At 41.0% G+C, this 20,528-nt stretch overlaps 1 protein-coding gene across 14 annotated transcripts; it reads right to left on the bottom strand.

Annotated features, from left to right (window-relative positions):
- Positions 1 to 848: 848 nt before the first annotated feature.
- Positions 849 to 20,357, bottom strand: LOC115207919 (E3 ubiquitin-protein ligase DTX3L). Of its 14 annotated transcripts, none has more exons than XM_029775494.1 (15): positions 20,217 to 20,357; positions 13,033 to 13,109; positions 12,847 to 12,936; positions 11,773 to 11,859; positions 6,291 to 6,422; positions 6,094 to 6,177; positions 5,762 to 5,890; positions 5,509 to 5,562; positions 5,232 to 5,282; positions 4,928 to 5,056; positions 4,501 to 4,729; positions 4,073 to 4,242; positions 2,402 to 3,970; positions 2,025 to 2,242; positions 849 to 1,837 (listed from the first exon to the last, which is right to left on the bottom strand). In XM_029775494.1, the coding sequence occupies exons 2-15, from the start codon at positions 13,054 to 13,056 to the stop codon at positions 1,768 to 1,770; spliced, it is 3,036 nt and encodes a 1,011-aa protein (XP_029631354.1). In that variant the 5' UTR covers positions 13,057 to 13,109; positions 20,217 to 20,357; the 3' UTR covers positions 849 to 1,767. The 14 variants fall into 14 exon arrangements, with proteins under 14 accessions (XP_029631354.1, XP_029631358.1, XP_029631355.1 ...); XM_029775498.1 differs by having other exon boundaries at positions 6,142 to 6,177; XM_029775495.1 differs by lacking the exon at positions 20,217 to 20,357 and adding an exon at positions 19,845 to 20,182.
- Between the last annotated feature and the right edge of the window lie 171 nt (positions 20,358 to 20,528).

Genomic DNA, 20,528 nt, shown 5'->3' with positions numbered 1-20,528 from the left:
TCCTATAGACAATTTGTGGGCAGAACTGAAAAGGCGTGTGCGAGCAAGGAGGCCTAAAAACCTGACTGTTACACCAGCTCTGTCAGGAGGAATGGGCCAAAATACCCCCACTTATTGTGGGAAGCTTGTGGAAAGCTACCCAAAACATTTGACCCAAGTTAAACAATTTAAAGGCAATGCTACCAAATACTAATTGAGTGTATGTAACCTTCTGACCCACTGGGAATGTGATGAAAGAAAAGCTGAAATAAATCATTCTCTCATCTATTATTCTGACATTTCACCTTCTTAAAATAAAGTGGTGATCCTAACTGACCTAAAACAGGGACCTTTTTCTAGGATTAAACGTCAGGAATTGTGAAACTGAGTTCATGTATTTGGCTAAGGTGTGTGTAAACTTACGACTTCAACTGTATATCTACAACCAGTTAGCACGTCAAACATTTCGGACTCTCCTAGTTCCCATTAGCATGTGAACACGGTATTGGTGCAAGTATGGTTAACTGCGTCTGAAAGTGGGCTTTGCAAAATAAGTGGATGGATCAACAGCGATGAGTAACATCAGCGCTCCATTATTGGTTCGACGCTGAAATGCATAGCAGTTTAGGATAATTAACATGGCAGGTTAGGAGAACGAGGTTAAGGTTTGGAATAGGATTAGGCTTAGCTAAAATGCTACAGTCGTCAAAAATGTACTCATCGTGCAGCGCAACACTCCATTAGTGTTGCAGTTTGATCACCTTTGAACCTCAAGTCACTTCTCTGGTTGTTTTTATATCTAACTAGACAGGACTAGAGTTGGCATATTGTGGACGATACAACAATTAATACCAAGTTAACCACAAAAGTGAGATCACTGTCTAATGTATGTTTTATTCTCATTGTCAATCATCAAGCAAAATTCAAAGAAAACTTAAACAAGGGTGAGCATTCGAGTTTATCACACACAATAACGTGTCCTTCATAAGTGAGCACTGAACCAAGCTTTTCAGTTGCAGCAAGTATCTTTATCTTATGAGAGCTCACCAACTGGTAATGATAATATATTGAAGTTGTTTCCACTCAATGTTACTATTCTGTTGCCTGGCTGCCCAAACTCCTTGCTCCGGCCGAACGCTGTGCCACGGACGTTAGTTTCCGCAATAAAGTGAAAAACTCACCAGCGTGCAGGCAGCGCTAAAGCTGATCACTTTGTTTTGTACAACATCCCTCATTTAGACTTCACCCCAAAAAACTTAAACAATGGCAGTCCTTTCTAAGTCTGAAGTATGTAGAAAACAGCTCAGTTTGTCGTTAGGCAAACTATTCTGTATAATTGTTTGATAATTCTGTCAGTGCTTTTTACGTTCCATAGTTCTATTCGTTCAATACATGTATTTTTGTCAGAGCTCTACATGTCAGCCTGCATTCAAGCATCTATTATGAACTACTTGTACACCAATCAAAACTAAAAACTAAAAGTTTCCATTTGTATGGTTTTAAAAAATAAATCTTGATCAAAATGGTTCCAGACACACAACTATTCTCCAAAAGATTATTGTAGTACATTAGTTTAGTCAAAACAACCCACACTGAGGTTACAATGATATTGTAAATATGGCATATTAATCAACAAACATCTTGATTTCATAGAATACATGTCCCCTCCCTGTTTGATTAGAAAGTGTACTGTTATTATGGATCAACACTTCACAACTCTTTAAAAGGCATATATTCTAAACAGTTTAAAATCTCAACTGAACTAGTCTGTTCTATTCAAGACTGTCTTCATTCAATGCCTTTGGCTTTCAGCTCATTCTTCACTCTGCTCAGGTAGTCAGGGTCAGGGTAACCAAAACTGTGGAAAAACACAAAGCACACATCACAATCTTGAATTGTTGTTCCCCCAGGCAGGTTACTTGGCACTTCCAAGGCAGTGGAAAACATCCAATTACCCTTTGTAAATGAATCAAATGTAAAATAATTGTCAACCGTTACAGAAGGTTAATATAATCATATCCATCGTTTTAGATATTTTATTTTACCCTTGTGCCCCTCCATCGATGCTGGTCTTGTGGTGAATGTCGTTCCATGTCACACAGTCGTCTGTCCCAGTGGTTCTGGAGGTCCCAACTGTGAAAATCAGCTTCTGGTCGAAAGCTCTCTTCAGTAACTTCAGCACTTCGTTGCCCTCCTGGTTGTCAGGGAGATAAGCTGTTCTACGGGCCCCATGGAACCCTTTTCCAGGGTTGGAATGTTTCTTCTGAAGTCAAGAAAATGTCAAGAAAATATTTGTCAGTGTAGTTAAAACATTTTGCTGTTAACCCTCACTGTGGTGATTAGTAAAAACCTAATGCATTATGAGATAATTCAGGGCTGTAATTTGTTACATTTATAATGAAAAAAAAATCAAGGCTTTTACCGTCTGTTTTCCACTTGGTATATCATAGTCGATAACTACCACGCTATAGCCATAGTATCCAGGTATGCTGCGGTAACGGTCATGTGTCACTTTCATTGTTCCCTCAGGCTGGTCTCCCTCCACCTTTCCAAACACATTCTTACACAAAGGACAGCTGGGGCCTGAGAATTCCACTGCCTTCTTCAGACAATCTGTACAAAACTCATGGCTGCAGGACAACTTCATCTTGTTGATAAATCTGTCCATGCATATGGGGCAATTATCATCTTCAGGCCCTCCTGTTGCTCCTCCATCTCCGACTGCTCCCCCCGTGGCTGCTCCAGTGCTGGATCTGTCTCCAGGAACCTCAATCTTGTGCTTGTCTTCTTTTTTAAACATAGGCCTTTTCAGCATCATCTCTAGCTCTTTGACAGCAGGGCCCAAATGTTGCGGTAGGCCAATCAGCCTCCAGGGACCATAGTTTTCTCCTGCCCAGACACAGCGGTGTGGAGGACGGATCTCCTCCAGCTTGTCCCCCACAGTCTTTGCATGGGTAGGGTCCAGCAGGTGGAAGCTCATCGCTGATGTTGCAACCTTCTGGTAGAGGTGCATGAGAGCTCTGATGGCGTTGCTTTCCAGAGAGACTGCCGGTGATGTTGTAGGTCTGGTTTTAATTTTTACCTTGCCTGGAGACTTTTCCTCCATGAAATCCACTCCAAATTTATTTTTGATTGCTGTTATTTTCTCATGAAAGGCAGATTTCATCAGATCCCAGTGAGTCTGGTCCATGGCCAGCCCATGTGACAAAAGTGGATCTTTGATGCCCATCCCAATCATCCGTGGTGTTTTTGGAGATCTCAAAACAGGTCGTCCAGCAAATCCAGATGCTTCCTCTGTGGAGCTGTGATCCATTCCAAATGTCATTACTGTAGTCTTCATCCCAAAAGCCTTCTTGACTGCCATGATGTTCTGAGCCGGCCCAAACACAACACAGCCATTGGCAGACACATTTAGTACCAGCCTGGTCTCCTCATTCTGGATGTTTTTCAGCATATTCATGAGGTCTCCTGGATCCCCAGGTGTCAGATGGGTGGAAATGCTGTCCAAATCAACTACACACTTCTGGAAGAGGTCACTGAACTCCTGGTGGGCTTTGGTTAGCATAAAATCTCTGCCTGTTTTCTGTGTGTCCTCTTTGATGGACATCTTCACTTCTGCACTGATTTTGACTCCATTTCTTTTCTCTATGTCCTCCATCTCCTTCCGGTAGGCCTGATTCAAGTACACAAAGTGGATCAGTGGGACTGGAAAGCCAATTTCCTTCTGCCCAGGGTCTTCATGGGTCTTCATTCCATTGTGAGTCATGCTTTGTGCCGCTTCTGCATTATCGTTCCAATCCGCTGCTGGCTCGGTTTCCGTTTCCCTGACGATCTTGGTAAACTCTCTGTAGAACTGGTTCACTTCATCAAAGCTCCCTTTTACAGCCAACTTGCGATCGGTGGTGTGGTAATGACGGAGAAGGGCAGCCCGTACTTCAGGTTTGTAGCCACCGATGTCAATGCTAGCACTTACAGTTATTGGGAGTTTGACCTAGAGGTGGGGGAAATAATATTTAAAAAATTTACATTATACTTTTTATATTATAGTTGATTTGAAAATGCTGTCAAATAATCACGCATTTGATTTACATACATCCTGTGGCATGTGTGCGGATGTTGGAGGCATGACTTCCATTGAGCTGGGTTTACTGTTTGATTGATTCCAGAGTGGTATTGCCCTGTGAAACCGCACAGTGGCTGATGTCTTGGCCTTGTCTTTGAAGGTCACCTGTGTTTCCTTCTGCTTCAGAAGGTCCTCAACGACTTAAGAGGGCAGATGAATAATAGCAGACAATCACACAATAATAATAATTAAAACTCTTAGAATAAAAGACAGAAATGCATTCCCAAATCCAACTTGCTAACATGGCAAAAAACCTTTGCTATAGGTTTGGGAATTTAGAACAGGGTCACATTGTTTGCATCAACGTTAGTGAAGATTATTTTCTTATAGCAGCACCTCTATGTCTTGAGCGTCTCCTCAACATTGAAATGATACAGGTATTAATGTATCATTCTAACCTGAAGGGGGATGTATCTTGACTTCTGCTACGTTTCCGTAAAGCCTTTCCACGGTGCATTCTGTTTTTTTTAAGTTATTATTCAACCACGACTGGAGACTTTTTTGAAGTGTAGACTTCCATGACAATGTTGCTTTCCCAGGCCACTCCACACTGACATAGACTGTAGCCTCATCTAGAGGTCCAGTGGTCTGCTTTTCCTCTGTCTCGTCCTTTGCCTGATTCAGGTCCTGAAAAAATGACACGTATTATTTTTGCGTTATTCAGGTGGCTTAGGATGACGTCATGCTTTCAAGGCAGATATCAGAGTCTGATTGACAGGGGCAATAACAGAAACTGTTGCCTCCTGAGCGTTGGCCAGAGTGTACTACAGTAAAGTGTCTTAAGCTAGTTAGAAAATGACATCCTTTGATCTGCTAGATCATTACCTCATCTTGAGTGCTTTGGGGGTTGATGGGAGAATGTTGATCTCGCTGTGATTGTTTGTTTCTAGTAGAGCCATTATCTCCTTCATCAGGAGAATCCACACTCGTCTCTTTGGAAGAGGATGACTGAGGCTAGAGAGAGTGATGTCAAATATTGTAAATGCTGTAAAATATCTACCACCATCAATGCTTTAGAGATATAAGTTTTGCCTTCTAGAAATATAAATTTGAAAAACGTCAATAAAAAGAAAACCAGTAAAGTAGGTTCATCAGATTTTCACAGCTAACAAAAGACAAAATTACTAACATTGCCAAAGTGCCTGGGGTCATACAGGGCTGCTTGATACAGGTCTGGGTCCTGGAAACAACAGGATATTAATATGGTGTTAATCATTAGTGACAACTTTATAGATTTTAACATATGAAAATAATGATTTGTCAGGTGAATGTGTGCCCTTGTTGCACATTAATCCATATATTATACAAATATTCACAGCTTTATTATTAGCATAATAAAAAATCCCCATAGAAATATATCAGTTTAAGCTAGAGATGGTTTTTTTCCCAGGCCACACTACACTGACAGACTGTAGCCTCATCTGCTTTTCCTCTGTCTCGTCCTTTGCCTGATTCAGGTCCTGAAAAAATTACAACGTATTATTTTTGCGTTGTTCAGGTGGCTTAGGATGACATCATGCTTTCAAGGCAGATATCAGAGTCTGATTGACAGGGGCAATAACAGAAACTGTTGTCTCCTGAGCGTTGGCCAGAGTGTACTACAGTAAAGTGTCTAAAGCTAGTTAGAAAATGACATCCTTTGATCTGCTAGATCATTACCTCATCTTGAGTGCTTTGGGGGTTGATGGGAGAATGTTGATCTCGCTGTGATTGTTTGTTTCTAGTAGAGCCATTATCTCCTTCATCAGGAGAATCCACACTCGTCTCTTTGGAAGAGGATGACTGAGGCTAGAGAGAATGGAGAGTGATGACAAATATTGTACATGTCGTAAAATATCTACCATCATTAATGCTTCAAGAGATATAATTTTAGCCTTATGGAGATATATATTCTAAAAACATCAATAAAAAGAAAACAAGTCATGTCCTTATTTAACATGTAAAGTACGTTCATCAGATTTTCACAGCTATAAAAATACAAAATTACTAACATTGACAAAGTGTCTGGGGTCATACAGGGGTTCTGAGGGACGCTTCACCTTAAAGTCATTATCCGCTTGATACAGGTCTGGGTCCTGGATTATAACATATGAAAATATTGATTTGTCCGGTGAATGTGTGCCCTTGTTGCACATTAATATATGTATTCTACAAATATTCACAGCTGTCTAAAAATAAAATGACTAACATTATCAGAGCTTGGGATATTAACACAGGTTGCTGAAGGTGTCCCTCCTCCAGAAGTCCCAGAGTACCGATCGGCAGTATCTCGGGCTGATGAACTTGCGTCTTCTTCAGACACGTCCTCGGATATTTCTGCCTGAAGGAATAACTGAACATCAGTATGAGCGGCAATTCTAGTCCAAAAAAGGAAGCCACTTTGGACAATTCAATAGAAAAACTTGATTATTGGTTTGATAATAATCCTGGTTTTTCAGAGATTAGTTGAGTCACAGTATCCTGAGGTCATGTACTAACATACACTTCAGGTCCCTGAGGCTTAACAAAGGTCGATGTCTGCACCCCGTGGAAATCTCATTAGCATAATACAAATACCCCCATATAAATCTGACATTATAAACTTAACTCAGCAAAAAAAGAAACGTCCTCTCACTGTCAACTGCGTTTATTTTCAGCAAACTTAACATGTGTAAATATTTGTATGAACATAACAAGATTCAACAACTGAAACATAAACTGAACAAGTTCCACAGACATGTGACTAACAGAAATGGAATAATGTGTCCTGAACAAAGAGGGGAGGGGGGTCAAAATCAAAAGTAAGTCAGTCAGTATCTGGTTTGGCCACCAGCTGCATTAAGTACTGCAGTGCATCTCCTCCTAATGGACTGCACCAGATTTGCCAGTTCTTGCTGTGAGATGTTACCCCACTCTTCCACCAAGGCACCTGCAAGTTCCCAGACATTTCTGCCGGGAATGGCCCTAGCCCTCACCCTCCAATCCAACAGGTCCCAGACGTGCTCAATAGGATTGAGATCCAGGCTCTTCGCTGGCAATGGCAGAACACTGACATTCCTGTCTTGCAAGAAATCATGCACAGAACGAGCAGTATGGCTGGTGGCATTGTCATGGTGGAGGGTCATGTCAGGATGAGCCTGCAGGAAGGGTACCACATGAGGGAGGAGGATGTCTTCCCTGTAACCCACAGTGTTGAGATTTCCTGCAATGACAACAAGCTCAGTTCGATGATGCTGTGACACACCACCCCAGACCATGACGGTCTCCACCTCAAAATCGATCCCGCTCCAGGGTACAGGCCTCGATGTAACGCTCATTCCTTCGACGATAAACGCCAAGCCGACCATCACCCCTGGTGAGACAAAACCGCGACTCATCAGTGAAGAGCACTTTTTGCCAGTCCTGTCTGGTCCAGCGATGGTGGGTTTGTGCCCATAGGCGACGTTGTTGCCGGTGACGTCTGGTGAGGACCTGCCTTACTACAGGCCTACAAGCCCTCAGTCCTGCCTCTCTCAGCCTATTGCGGACAGTCTGAGCACTGATGGAGGGATTGTGCGTTCCTGGTGTAACTCGGGCAGTTGTTGTTGCCATCCTGTATCTTGTACCTGATGTTCGGATGTACCGATCCTGTGCAGGTGTTGTTACACGTGGTCTGCCACTGAGAGGACGATCAGCTGTCTGTCCTGTCTCCCTGTAGCGCTGTCTTAGGCGTCTCACAGTACGGACATTGCAATTTATTGCCCTGGCCACATCTGCAGTCCTCATGCCTCCTTGCAGCATGCCTAAGGCACGTTCACGCAGATGAGCAGGGACCCTGGGCATCATTCTTTTGGTGTTTTTCAGAGTCAGTAGGACGGCCTCTTTAGTGTCCTAAGTTTTCATAACTGTGACCTTAATTACCGACCGTTCCACAGGTGCATGTTCATTAATTGTTTATGGTTAATTGAACAAGCATGGGAAACAGTGTTTAAACCCTTTACAATGAAGATCTGTGAAGTTATTTGGATTTTTACAAATTATCTTTGAAAGACGGTCCTGAAAAAGGGACATTTCTTTTTTTTGCTAAGTTTAGGTATTTTTTTGTATTGGATGTGCCTCAATCCAACGTATCCGCCTATGTCCCACTTCCACATTTGCGGTGAAAATCAAATCAAATTTTCAAACGTTATCAAATTGTATTTGTCACATGCGCCGAATACAACAGGTGTAGACCTTAGGGAAATGTTTACCAACAAGCCCATAACACTTATTTTTCTTACAACTGCATTGTTAGTTAAGTAAAAAATGAATAAGTAAAAAAATAACATAATTAAAGAGCAGCAGTAAAATAACAGTAGCGAGGCTATATATAGGGGGTACCAGAACAGAGTCAATGTGCGGGAGCACAGGTTAGTTGAGGTAACTGAGGTAATATGTATATGTAGATAGAGTTAAAGTGACTATGCATAGATAATAAACAGAGAGTAGTAGCAGTATAAAAGAGGGGAAACAATACAAATAGTCTGGATTTCCTGTTCAATACAGGATAAAATGTAAGATTACGCTGCTCACCTTTAAGGCCCTCAAGGGTGATGCACCTAAATACATATGCCAACTTCTAGAGAACTATTCCCCAGCACGCACACTACGATCATCAGACTCAAACAGCCTGGTCACACCAGCCACAAACCTGTGGAGCCTGGGTGACAGGGCCTTCAGACATGAGGCCCCTCAGCTCTGGAATGCTCTATCAACACGGCAAATCAAACTTTATTTGTCACATGCGCCAAATACAACAAGTGTAGACCTTACCGTGAAATGCTTACTTACAAGCCCTTAACCAACAATGCAGTTCAAGAAGAGTTAAGAAAATATTTACCAAATAAACTAAAGTAAAAAATTATAAAAAGTAACAATAACATAACAATAACGAGGCTATATACAGGAGGTACCGGTACCGAGTCAGTGTTAGGGGGTACAGGTTAAAGGTCATTTGTACATGTAGGTAGGGGTTAAGCGGCTATGCATAGATGATAAACAGCGAGTAGCAACAGTGTACAAAACAAAGGGGGGGGGGTGTGTAATAGTCCAGTGGCCATTTGAAGAATTGTTCAGCAGTCTTATGGCTTGGGGGTGGAAGCTGTTAAGAAGCCTTTTGGACCTAGACTTGGCGCTCCGGTGTTTGTCAGACAATGACAAATCGGTCTTCTCACAAAATCGTCTGTAGCGTCCGAACGGTTTGGCCTACAAACTATGATGACCCCTTTAAAGATGAGACTCTCACAAACACGATGGTGTTCTCCGTTTTGCTCTATGCCCCCCACAAGCATCTTGGGACTCGTCTGTACAGTCGGTGCAGCCGATCTGCTAACTTCTGTCTGTAGCGTCCGAACAGTTTGGGCTACAGACTAATACGACCCCTCTGTAGGAAAGGTGAGACTCTCACCAACACCTACATGTTGTTTTGCTATAGGATGTCCACAGGCCTCACAAGACTCATCTGAAGGTCCCCCAGTACCAGTTGGGAAAAAATTAATGGAAGTACACTACCGGTCAAAAGTTAACACCTACTCATTCAAGGGGTTTTCCTTATTTATACTATTTTCTACATTGTTTTGATGTCTTCACTATTATTCTACAATGAGATAACACATGGAATTATGTGGTAACCAAAGTGTTAAATTAAAATATTTTATATTTGAGACCAAGTTCTCATTTACAACTGCGACCTGGCCAAGATAAAGCAAAGCAGTGCAACAAAAACAACAGAGTTACACATGGGATAAACAAACGTACAGTCAATAACACAATAGAAAAATCTATATACAGTGTGTGCAAATGTAGTAAGATAAGGGAGGTAAGGCAATAAATAGGCCATAGTGGCAAAATAATTACAATTTGGCATTAACACTGGAGTGATAGATTTGCAAGTAGAGATACTGGGGTGCAAAAGAGCAAAAATAAATAATATGGGGATGAGGTATTTGGATGGGCTAGCTTCATGAGGTAGTCACCTGAAATGCATTTCAATTAACAGGTGTACCTTAAGTAAATTTGTGGAATTTCTTAATGCGTTTGAGCCAATCATTTGTGACAAGGTGGGGGGGTATACAGAAGATAGTCCTATTTGGTAAAAGACCATGTCCATATTATGGCAAGAACAGCTCAAATAAGCATAGAGAAATTACAGTCCATCATTACTTTAGGACATAAAGGACAGTCAATCGGGAACATTTCTAAAACTTTTAAAGTTTCTTCAAGTGCAGTCACTTCATCAAGCGCTATGATGAAACTGGCTCTCATGATGACCGCCACAGGAAAGGAAGACCCAGAGTTACCTCTGCTGCAGAGGATAAGTTCATTAGAGTTACCAGCCTCAGAAATTGCAGCCCAAATAAATGCTTCACAGAGTTCAAGTAACAGACGCATCTCAACATCAACTGTTCAGAGGACACTGCGTGAATCAGGCCTTCATAGTCAAATTGCTGCAAAGAAACCACTACTAAAGGACACCAATAAGAAGAAGAGATTTTCTTGGGCCAAGAAACACAAGCAATGGACATTAGACAATGGAAATTTGTCCTTTGGTCTGGAGTACAAATTGGAGATGTTTGGTTCCATCCGCAGTGTTTTCGTGAGATGCGGTGTGAGTGAACGGAGGACCTCCGCACGTGTATTTCCCACCGTAAATCATGGAGGAGGTGGTATTATGGTGTGGGGGTGCTTTGCTGGTGACACTGTGATTTATTTAGAACTCAAGGCACACTTAAACAGCATGGCTACCACAGCATTCTGAAGCGATACGCCATCCCATCTGATTTGGGCGTAGTGGGACTATCATTTGTTTTTCAACAGGACAATGACCCAACACATCTCCACCAAGAAGGAGAGTGATGGAGTGCTGCATCAGATGACCTGGCCTCCACAATCCCCCAACCTCAACCAAATTGAGATGGTTTGGGATAAGTCGGACCACAGAGTGAAGGAAAAGCAGCCAACAAGTGCTCAGCATATGTGGGAACTCCTTCAAGACTGTTGGAAAAGCATTCCAGATGATGCTGGTTGAGAGAATGCCACTTCTTTGGTTACTACATGATTCCATATGTGTTCTCATTATTTTTGATGTCTTCACTATTATTCTACAATGTAGAAAATAGTATAAAGAAATAAAAACTCTTGAATGAGTAGGTGCTCTAAAACTTTTGACCGGTAGTGTATATATGGAGACATAAATAAGGGGTTAAATACATGTCAAGAAAAATAACAAATGTTCCCCCCCCAGGTTAGACAGGGGCTTAGACTGTTTAGTGCCAAAAATAAGGGGTTAAATACATATATATATATTTTTTTAAAAATCCTGATCTTTCTTATATCTCTCAGATATAGGACAGACACATCAGAACAAACTTCCTTTAGATTTTCTTTATGGGACTATCTGGTCCATGTAGTGAATCTGTTATTCAATCCGTTTGTGTGGGCTAATATATTTTGATACTTCAAGGGGTCTGAAAATTCAAAATCAAATAGCAAAATTATCCTTGGTATGACCTTTTTTAAAAAATAAATTAAGATCAGCTTAGTAAACCCCCCCACCCTTCCCCGACTTAGACAGGGCTTAGATATACGGGACACTGTTTACAGCTCTCAAAAGATACTGAGCAACAGCAAGCGGTGTTAGTTTACCAACAATAGAGTCCTATAAAACTCCTTACCTTATAAGTAAAAGCACTTTGAGAAACACTAGACCGTTGAGGCTGTGACTGTATCACTGTTACATGACCACTGGATGTTCCTGTGGGCTGGGAGAGACAGTGGAGAGCACTTTTATTTTACCATCATCATAAACCTGTGCCTCACAAAGTTAGAGTTATTATTATTATATTGGTGAATTCTCTCTCAGTGGCTCTGAACTGAAGTCTTAGGACAAGGTTCGGGACACACTCTATTCCTGGACTAAAGATGCATTTTCAATAGAGATTCTCCATTGAGGATGCTTTTTAGTCCAGTGATAGGCGAAGGCCGGGATTCAAGCCGATCCCGCATTGTCGGCAATGCAAAACCAGCCGAAAATCAGTTGTTTATGTCAAATGGTTGTTATATTTCAGTCTTCTCCAATGTATATAAAGTGAAATATTGAGATGCAAACTCAAAATTGAATACATTTCAACTCTATATCTGACATGGTTCAGGTGTCTTCTTTTTTTTAAAGCCCATAACCATGTGTATGAGGTGTATACTTTTGTTTCAAAGTAGATTTGTTTAAGAATACCAAGAAACACTGTGTGACCGTGATTTAGCTCACTGCAGTACAAGGTTAAAGGCAATACCGCATTCAAGAGACCACATTCACGGTAAACGCTCCACATGTCGGCTCAATAGCAAACTACCTTTAAATAGTGCGTAGTCGACACACCGCGAATGGATTGAATCCAAGCCTAAGGCCTATATTCAATCAGTTCCAGCGCTAACCCGCAATAACTGACAACTGCATAGCAGTTTCATTGCTTTTGTTTAGGTGATGTCGGACGTGTACCTGCATTGGAGAAGCTGTCAAAGCGATGAGCGGTTGTTAACGCAATAGCCCACATTCCCACATTCTAAATATAAGTAGCCTACCCCGAGACAAAAGTGTTTAGTCATAATAATTAGAGCACAAGAACATTGTAGGCCTTTATGAAATACTGTTAGTTGATGTTGACCCTAAATACCCAAATTAAGTCACCGGTTTTAATAATGTCACACCTGTGTAACATATGCTACCCCTGGTCCCATCCTTTGATACCCACCACATGAATCTGTATTTGCGAAGGGTAAGGGGTCCATTGCTGTTCTGGTCCAGAGACTTCATTGTTTCTGTCCATCTCTGGGGTTGATGTCTTGAAAGAAATAAATGATTGTTAAGTTCTCCTCTTAAGTTCTGTTAGGATAAAAATGTTCCATGATCTAGACACAATACAAGTGCATATACTCACATCCATGTCCTCTACGTCTGACATGTTTAGTCTCTGTGCTTACACCACTCAAGATGTCACTTTCACTTCAGCCAGTCCTAAACACCATAGGTTTAGCATTTTAATTGCCCATTTGAACACAATGCACGTCAAGCTGGTATGTGAAAAACAACTATGTGTGCGAAATTAGAAATAAAATGTTCATTGTATTATCATAAAGTATAGAAAAGGCAATTGCTTTCGCTGGCTATTAGGGGACACTGGGTTGGTTCTCACTTTTCTATTACTCTTGTTCTTGTGTTTCTCAGCATGTCTTAAGCCCCGTTTATACCCGGTTCTGACAGGCATCCTTTGTCCTGATCTTGTCCACATTCTGATGGTGCCTACATTTCCAGACAGGTGTAGATGATTAAAAGACGCATTTGGAGGTAGTCAGGCACGGATTGTGTCTGGATATCTTACAAGTATAGACAATTCTTTAAATCATCATTATCCCACCTTCTAAAATCATTGACAGGTGACCCCATTGACTTACGACATCAATGTGTCTTAAAATAAATCAACATTTTGAAAGAATAGCGGTCAAATAATTTGCATACAGGGAAGGACCAGGAAATGTGGTCACAACGCGGACACAGATAAAATACATTTTAATAACATGTAGACACTGTATTTCTGAAAATGTGGGCACGATCAGAATGTGGCGATCAGGGCAAAGGACACATGTTAGCGGCAGGTATAAACTAGGCTTTGGACTCCTTTAAAGCGGCAAGCAGCAGTTAAAGCAATTTTGGCCACCCCTGTTGTAGTAAAAAGCTGAGGGATGGGGCTGTAGAAATATAACCATTCTCAGATGTATAAACAGAGCTATGGATGCAAGGACTGACCATCCATGATATCAAAATTATAGTTTAAACCATGTTAAGGTTTGTTTACATTTACTTTGTTTATAGACATTGGAGTACAACAAGCTTTGGGGTTCTGATGGGGTACCACAGTTGATACAAGCTCATGAGGCATTTATTTAGAAGTTATATTCTTCAAGAATCGATGGGTTCATATCATTCATTTATAAGTCAAAATGGATGTATCAGCTGCAGATTGCCTCTTTAAAGATGTTTTTCTTTCAACATTATTGCCCAGCACCCTCCATATTTGAAGTTATATTGGCCTAACTTTACATTTTTTGACATTTTAGTAGCTCTAGCCTAGTTGGTTTTAGTCAATGTCAGCGGTTAATAATGTAATGGTTGTAGCGTTGTTTCGCATAGGCGTCGAGTGATTTAGAGAGTTTTTTTCAAAATTGACACTGATAGGACAGTGTGTAATGTAGATGTATGGTGACTTCATGTTTGGATGAACGGGACTGCCATGGGCAAGTCCCTTGACGGGTAACAGGAATGGTGGAAGGACAATCTGAAGGTAACGTTAATTATCTTTGCACACAACACAGCAGTGTCCAGGCCTCCAGAGTACTCACCCTATCGCCTACTGTATGGAGGGGAGCCGCAGCAGTTTACTGACGTAAACAATGCAATTGTATATAACATTGCATATACTGTAGTATTTTTTTTTTATTGACTTAGTGTTTTTCTGTTGCTGTTTTTGTATAACGTACTTTGAGATCACTGATAATCCACCTGATGTGGTGGATGTTGTCGAAACCAGATCAGAACGCCTTCGAAGACCACCTTGACTGTGGTCTTTGAAGGATGTGGAGGTATTTGACCAGGTAAAAATGATCCGTTGTTAATTTATTTTCTGGCCTTCCAAGATATATAAGATATGCATTTGAAATAATAGGAAATATAATTGCATGTATTTATATTACCAATCAAGGTGAGACTGAACATGGACAAGGTGCATGAGAAAAAGGAGAGCCACCGGAGAAGAATCAAGGGGACCAAGTGCTTCGACATCCGGGCGAATGACTTGGTTTGGAAGAAGGATGAAAGGAAGGCGAGACCTGGGAAAGCTTGGTGCTCCTAGCTGGGGTCACCATCAGTTAAGGTGAATATAAAAATCTCATAACTATTTGCATTTGCCGCCTCGTGGTGGGCGGCATCGCCATGCTGTCAATAGTACCAACACTGGCCCAGGGGTTCCTCAAAATAGTCAATCTCAAGGCTAACCACTGGGTCACGTTAAGTAACCGCTACTTCCAGTGTACGAAAGACTATTGAGAGTAAATATTAGTTCATCATAGGGAGAGCTGTAACTCCGCCCACCGGTGATATGGAGCAGAGCATGCTGGGCGATCTCTGAGTAGACGGAAGTAACTAGAGAAAGTACACAAGCCGTGATGCGTTCCAGCCTTCTCCTGTGATTACCTCTAGTTAGCATTCTTTGTTTTAGCCAAGGCCAGTGTGCGTCCTTCAGAAACGCGAGTTCATATCTTACAATTCATGTGTTATGGACGCACTCCTTTGTTGTGCTAATTAGCGTTTTTACCAAGAGCTAGCAACTGTAAGCTTGCTAACCCTGTTGTTTCTGTCATCTCATTTCAGACATTTAACGTTAGCATTTCAATGTCTAGTCTTATGCCCTGTGGGTATATGGATGTATACTGATTGTGGGTATTTTGTTAGCAATGAGCCTTGTGGATGCATTATACATTCAGGTTCATGCAGTAGTGTGAGGATGATGGTGCTGCTCAGTAGTGCTGTGTAGTTGCACTCCTCTGATCATTCCTGAGTGAAGTCACAGCCATGTTAGGTTGTATTGCCCTGTGCAGCAGATAATATATAAATAATATGGCTACAATTGGTTATGTATTGGAGGTTGTATTAAGCCTATACCTGCCATTTACTATTGTATTTAATTACCCCCTTTTTCAGAACCACACAAACTCTTAGTTAACACAATTGTTAAGCCTTACACTGTGCTGTGCCGCTACTGCTCTGTGAATCAGCGTCATTAAACAACCTCAACTGGAATCATACCGGTCTGTCATCTGTGCTCTTACAAGCACCTGGGAGAGAACACAGTGCTAAGTAAAACCTAACCCTAAAGAATATACAGTCCACCAAGTCCTCAACTATCTCCAGGTAGGTACTGTTAATGTGTATGACTCCAGTGGTCATGACGCCACCCTGGAGTTTCTCTCAACTCATCTCATCTTTTCCAGGGACCATCCCTTACCTTATCCTTTCTTTTCTGTCTGCCATTAACATTACTGCATGTCTGATCAAACATTTCAATTAAATGATTCAATAACTGGATTTTTACATATCTGATAATCCTTTAACCTGTGTGTTTGCTTGTTTACATCTGTCTCCTGCCCTTTACTCTGCTCCTGTTCTCCAGGACAGAACCTAGGGGTTCTGCCTAACACCCAGACATGGATCCAGCTGATGTCCTTCATTACCAACCACCCTCCAGCTTTTCATTACATCAGCTACTGTTATTGTCAACTTGTCATTATCTGCTAAGAAAGAGCAAGAAAACTATCATACTGGGCACATATTGTGAGACGCACAGATTAGCTAAAAACAGTAGCACTGCAAACACTCAGAATAAAGACGGCAGCAGCGCCTGGACTTTGCAGTTTCCCTCTTCGAGTCTACCCTCCAAGACTGACTACCTGATGAAAACAAGTGACAGGCAGAACCTCCCATCCACACAATACCCATCACCTCTCTATTCCACACATCGGAATTCAGTATTTCAGTCTGATTGCCATGTGAGTGTACAAAAAAATCTGAAAGTAAATTGACACACATGTACCAAAAAAATATTGCCACATTGGTTTTCACAGCTGTTTCATAAGGCGTTGATTATTGTAAATTGTAACTTATCCCTTGATGGTATTTGTTAGTTCAACATTGTTATATCATAGGACATACAATAGATATATTCAACCACAAGGGTGTACTAATGAGCTGAGTTTTTTTTAAATCATAAGACGACTAATATTATTTTAGTGTAGCTGAGGGAAGGCCTGTTTAAAATGAAAAACATGCCAGCCAGACAAGCCAGTGTACGAATCAAATGTATTTGCATATGAATGGAGTGGAAATTGGATGACTTTGATCTGTAAGGTAAGTAACAATGTGTGGGGAGGCATTGAAATTATAATTTTTTACCCTGATGCCTGTTTATTCATAAAAAGCAGAAGATGGTAAATAACAATAATTGCAATGGTTAGCCTATGCAAAATAATAGGAATACATAAATAATAAATAAAGGTATTCATGTGTATCAAATCTAGGCTATTGTGGCTAAATCAATGACAAACAGCTGAAAAGTTCAAGCTTCATCATGATCTGTGATCAGAACAGGCTGGGGTGTTTTCGGTTCGTTTAGTCTAAGGATATGCGTAAGAACGCAACTGCACTGAAATTAATAGCCTGATTCAATGGGATTCTCCTGAATAATAAACGTTTTTATCTGTTAAGCTATTTGGTCTATGCATAGACCCATACCGATTCTAACCTTTTGGTATTTTGCGGTAGACATCGCTCTAAATTGCAGGGCATTTAATAAACCAACCACACTTTCCTGCGATGTTGAGGTTTAGCAAGACCTAATCTATAGGCTTGTAGACTATGCAGAAATAATTGTGGAGTTAATCATTGTTATAGCCTAGATCGCTTTATATCATCTGGACCATTGCTTTTCCTATGGCTAAGAAAACAAGTGGTAGGTATATGCCTTTTGCCAGTCTCTATTACAAGAGTTAGCCCTATATCCTCACGAACCCTGCTTTTAACCATACCACATCTCCACAGAAATGTATAGCCTAAGGATTGCATGGTGACCGTGATTGTGTCTGGTAAACTGGGAAGTGGAGAAAAAACGAGGTCAAATTATGACATCAGTGATTTTCAGGTCAGAGAAAGACGTTTCTGAATTGAGTGTCCGAGTTGGATGATCTTAAAAAAAAAATCAAATTGTCTTGAACGCACTGAAGTCGGAAGTCAGAGATTGCAGACTTCCGAGTTGTTTTGAATGCGCCACTAGAGACCTAAGCCATCTCTTGTTTCTGAATAGGGCTACCTCCAACCAAGAAGCCCTTGTCTGTATTGATGTGAGAAATAGGCATATCTACACAGTAATGGTGGCTGTGATATCAACTAGCCTAATAAGTTTTGTATTGAGGTGATAAACCTATTTTAGCGAAATCGACAAATGAATTTGATTAGATTAGTCTGACAATGACAAATATTTTTGGCAAAATCATGTACATGTAGACGTTTGTAAGCTGTTCATGATGAGATCTTTATTAATAATAAACTAAAGTCACAAACTAACACGTGACGCGTAATAAATGTAGACGTTTTTAAGATGTTCATGGTAAGATCGTTCATAATAATGTAATGACCTGGTTAGATCATAAAGGAACAATTGTCCAGACAGAGGCTTGAGTTTACGAATTTACGGTTTATTAACCCAACTTCACACAGGCCACTGTTTGGCCGTAGACCACGACAAATAAATGAAGGATACCCAATAAAACAACCGTGACCTTCTCTTGTGAAGGCCAGACGTAAGAGAGAGAACAATGACTAAACCTGGTCTTAACTTCCAATGCTCCATCCCCCCCCACGCCACTCAGCCAACCACCAGGATGCCCAGCATCAGAACATTCCAGGCATTCCCGTGATTGGCAGATAGTGGGTCGATTGGCATGTCGGACCCCGCGATCACTGGGTACTGGTAAGTACAACACAACCAACTAATAGCCTAACAGGCTGACTACACTGCTTGCGTCGTGTGCGCGAGCGTTGCAAAATACATTTTGAAATCTATAATATTCAATTATTGCACCATACTGCTGCCGCGGGTCTGCGTTGCCAAGGGCTAACACGGAACCCAAACCGGCAGCGCGCGTGCGCCATCGTGCATAAATATATTTTGTCCCCAAACCAAACGTGATCACGAAACGATTCAGTTGACCATATTATGTGTGGATTAATTGTCGGAGTAGAGGACCTTGTGCATTTGAGGTAAAATAAGAACTCAATGTTTATATCCCAGGACAAATCAGTTAGCAACAGCAAGCTAGCTAAATAGGACAAATTAGCTAGCAAGTGCAAGCTAGCTAGCTAAATTGCCATAAAGGTTTAATGCTTTTCAACCTGTCCCCAAATTAATGTAATTGGTTCAGAGTTTGTTTTGATATTTTAACCTGTGTGTCGTGATCGCGTTTGGTGTGGTGGGACAAAATAAATGTATTCACGAAGGCGCACACGCTCAGCCGGTTTGGGTTCCATACAACACATAACACACAGCTGTCTGTGCGGGTCGCTACAATAAAACATAAATGTAAAGTAACACACGAACACTACATCTACATGACGTGTCACGTGACGTGAACGACCCGGCAGTTTGACGCCTTAGAAAAAAACTTGTCTCCATTGACAGTCCATGTTAATACATAGTGGTATTTTATGGTGCTAGGAAGACATTAGGTGACTTCATGAGAGCTATCAATAGCTTCCGAGTATTATTTATGACCTTCATCACCCCCCATACACTCCAGTCAAATAGGGATGCGCTGCTCCTCTCACATACTCTGCTTTACACACACCTCGAATGCCACGTCAATACAAATAAGATACAAATACGATTTTGGGTATTGTCTCTTGAATTAAAACAAATATGGGATCAACTTAATGTTTTATGTAGCCTGCTTTACGGCCCAAATACAGAATAGTATCACTTTCGTTTTACACAAAATTGATCATATTTGCATATCGATTAAAATGAATCCACAAAATTCTAGTAAACAGTTGCTTTCGTGATAGGCTGGTAAAAGTTCTAGAACCACAACCACAATCCTAAAAGAAAAGAAAATAGATAAAATTTAGGTGCGATTAAAGTTTACTTACAAGTGCGCACTGCGTGACGTTCTCAATCAATTTCTTGCAGCATATTCTGACAACTGGGGCTGAACAAGAAACCGAAAGTCTGCGAGCTAACGTTACTGCTGACTACTGTAGCTAGCAAGTTGGCTAACTGACTATAGCTAGCAGGCTAGCTAGCCCCACCTGACTACTGCCTATAATCATGATAGCCAGTGGAAATAATGAGTCCCTCATGGTAACTAACGTTAGCTAGTGAAAGTAAATCACGTTAGTCCCTCAACCTGCTACAAGATTTCTACATTACTTTCTGTAGCTAACGTAGCTAGATATTCTGTCTGGCTGGTGCCTATTGATATTGTTTGTTTGTGTGTGGGGGTTCAGACGTAGAAATCTCACCTTTCTGCAGCAGGTACCTCTGGGCGGGGGACTTCGTTTTGTAGCAGGTTGAGAGACTAAAGTTAACTTCCACTAGCTAGCTACTAAACACAGCCATTAATCCGCCGTGAATATTATATTAGGGGGCGTGTACTTCCAGGTATGAACAAAAATAAAAAAAATGGAATACGATTTTTTGTTTGTTTTGTTTCAGTTACTCGATGCACAATTTGGAAACTATAAACGAGAAAACGAGTTGATATCCAGTTTTATATTTCAACTCGAAAAATGATTTAAACAACGATGTATTTCCTCGTTTGGTCTTGCCGAAAT

Source organism: Salmo trutta, chromosome 14 (assembly GCF_901001165.1).
Source record: "Salmo trutta chromosome 14, fSalTru1.1, whole genome shotgun sequence".
Lineage (NCBI taxonomy): Eukaryota > Metazoa > Chordata > Actinopteri > Salmoniformes > Salmonidae > Salmo > Salmo trutta.
The sequence above is the reverse complement of the archived record's forward strand: the minus strand, read 5'-3'. Positions and strand labels throughout refer to the sequence as shown.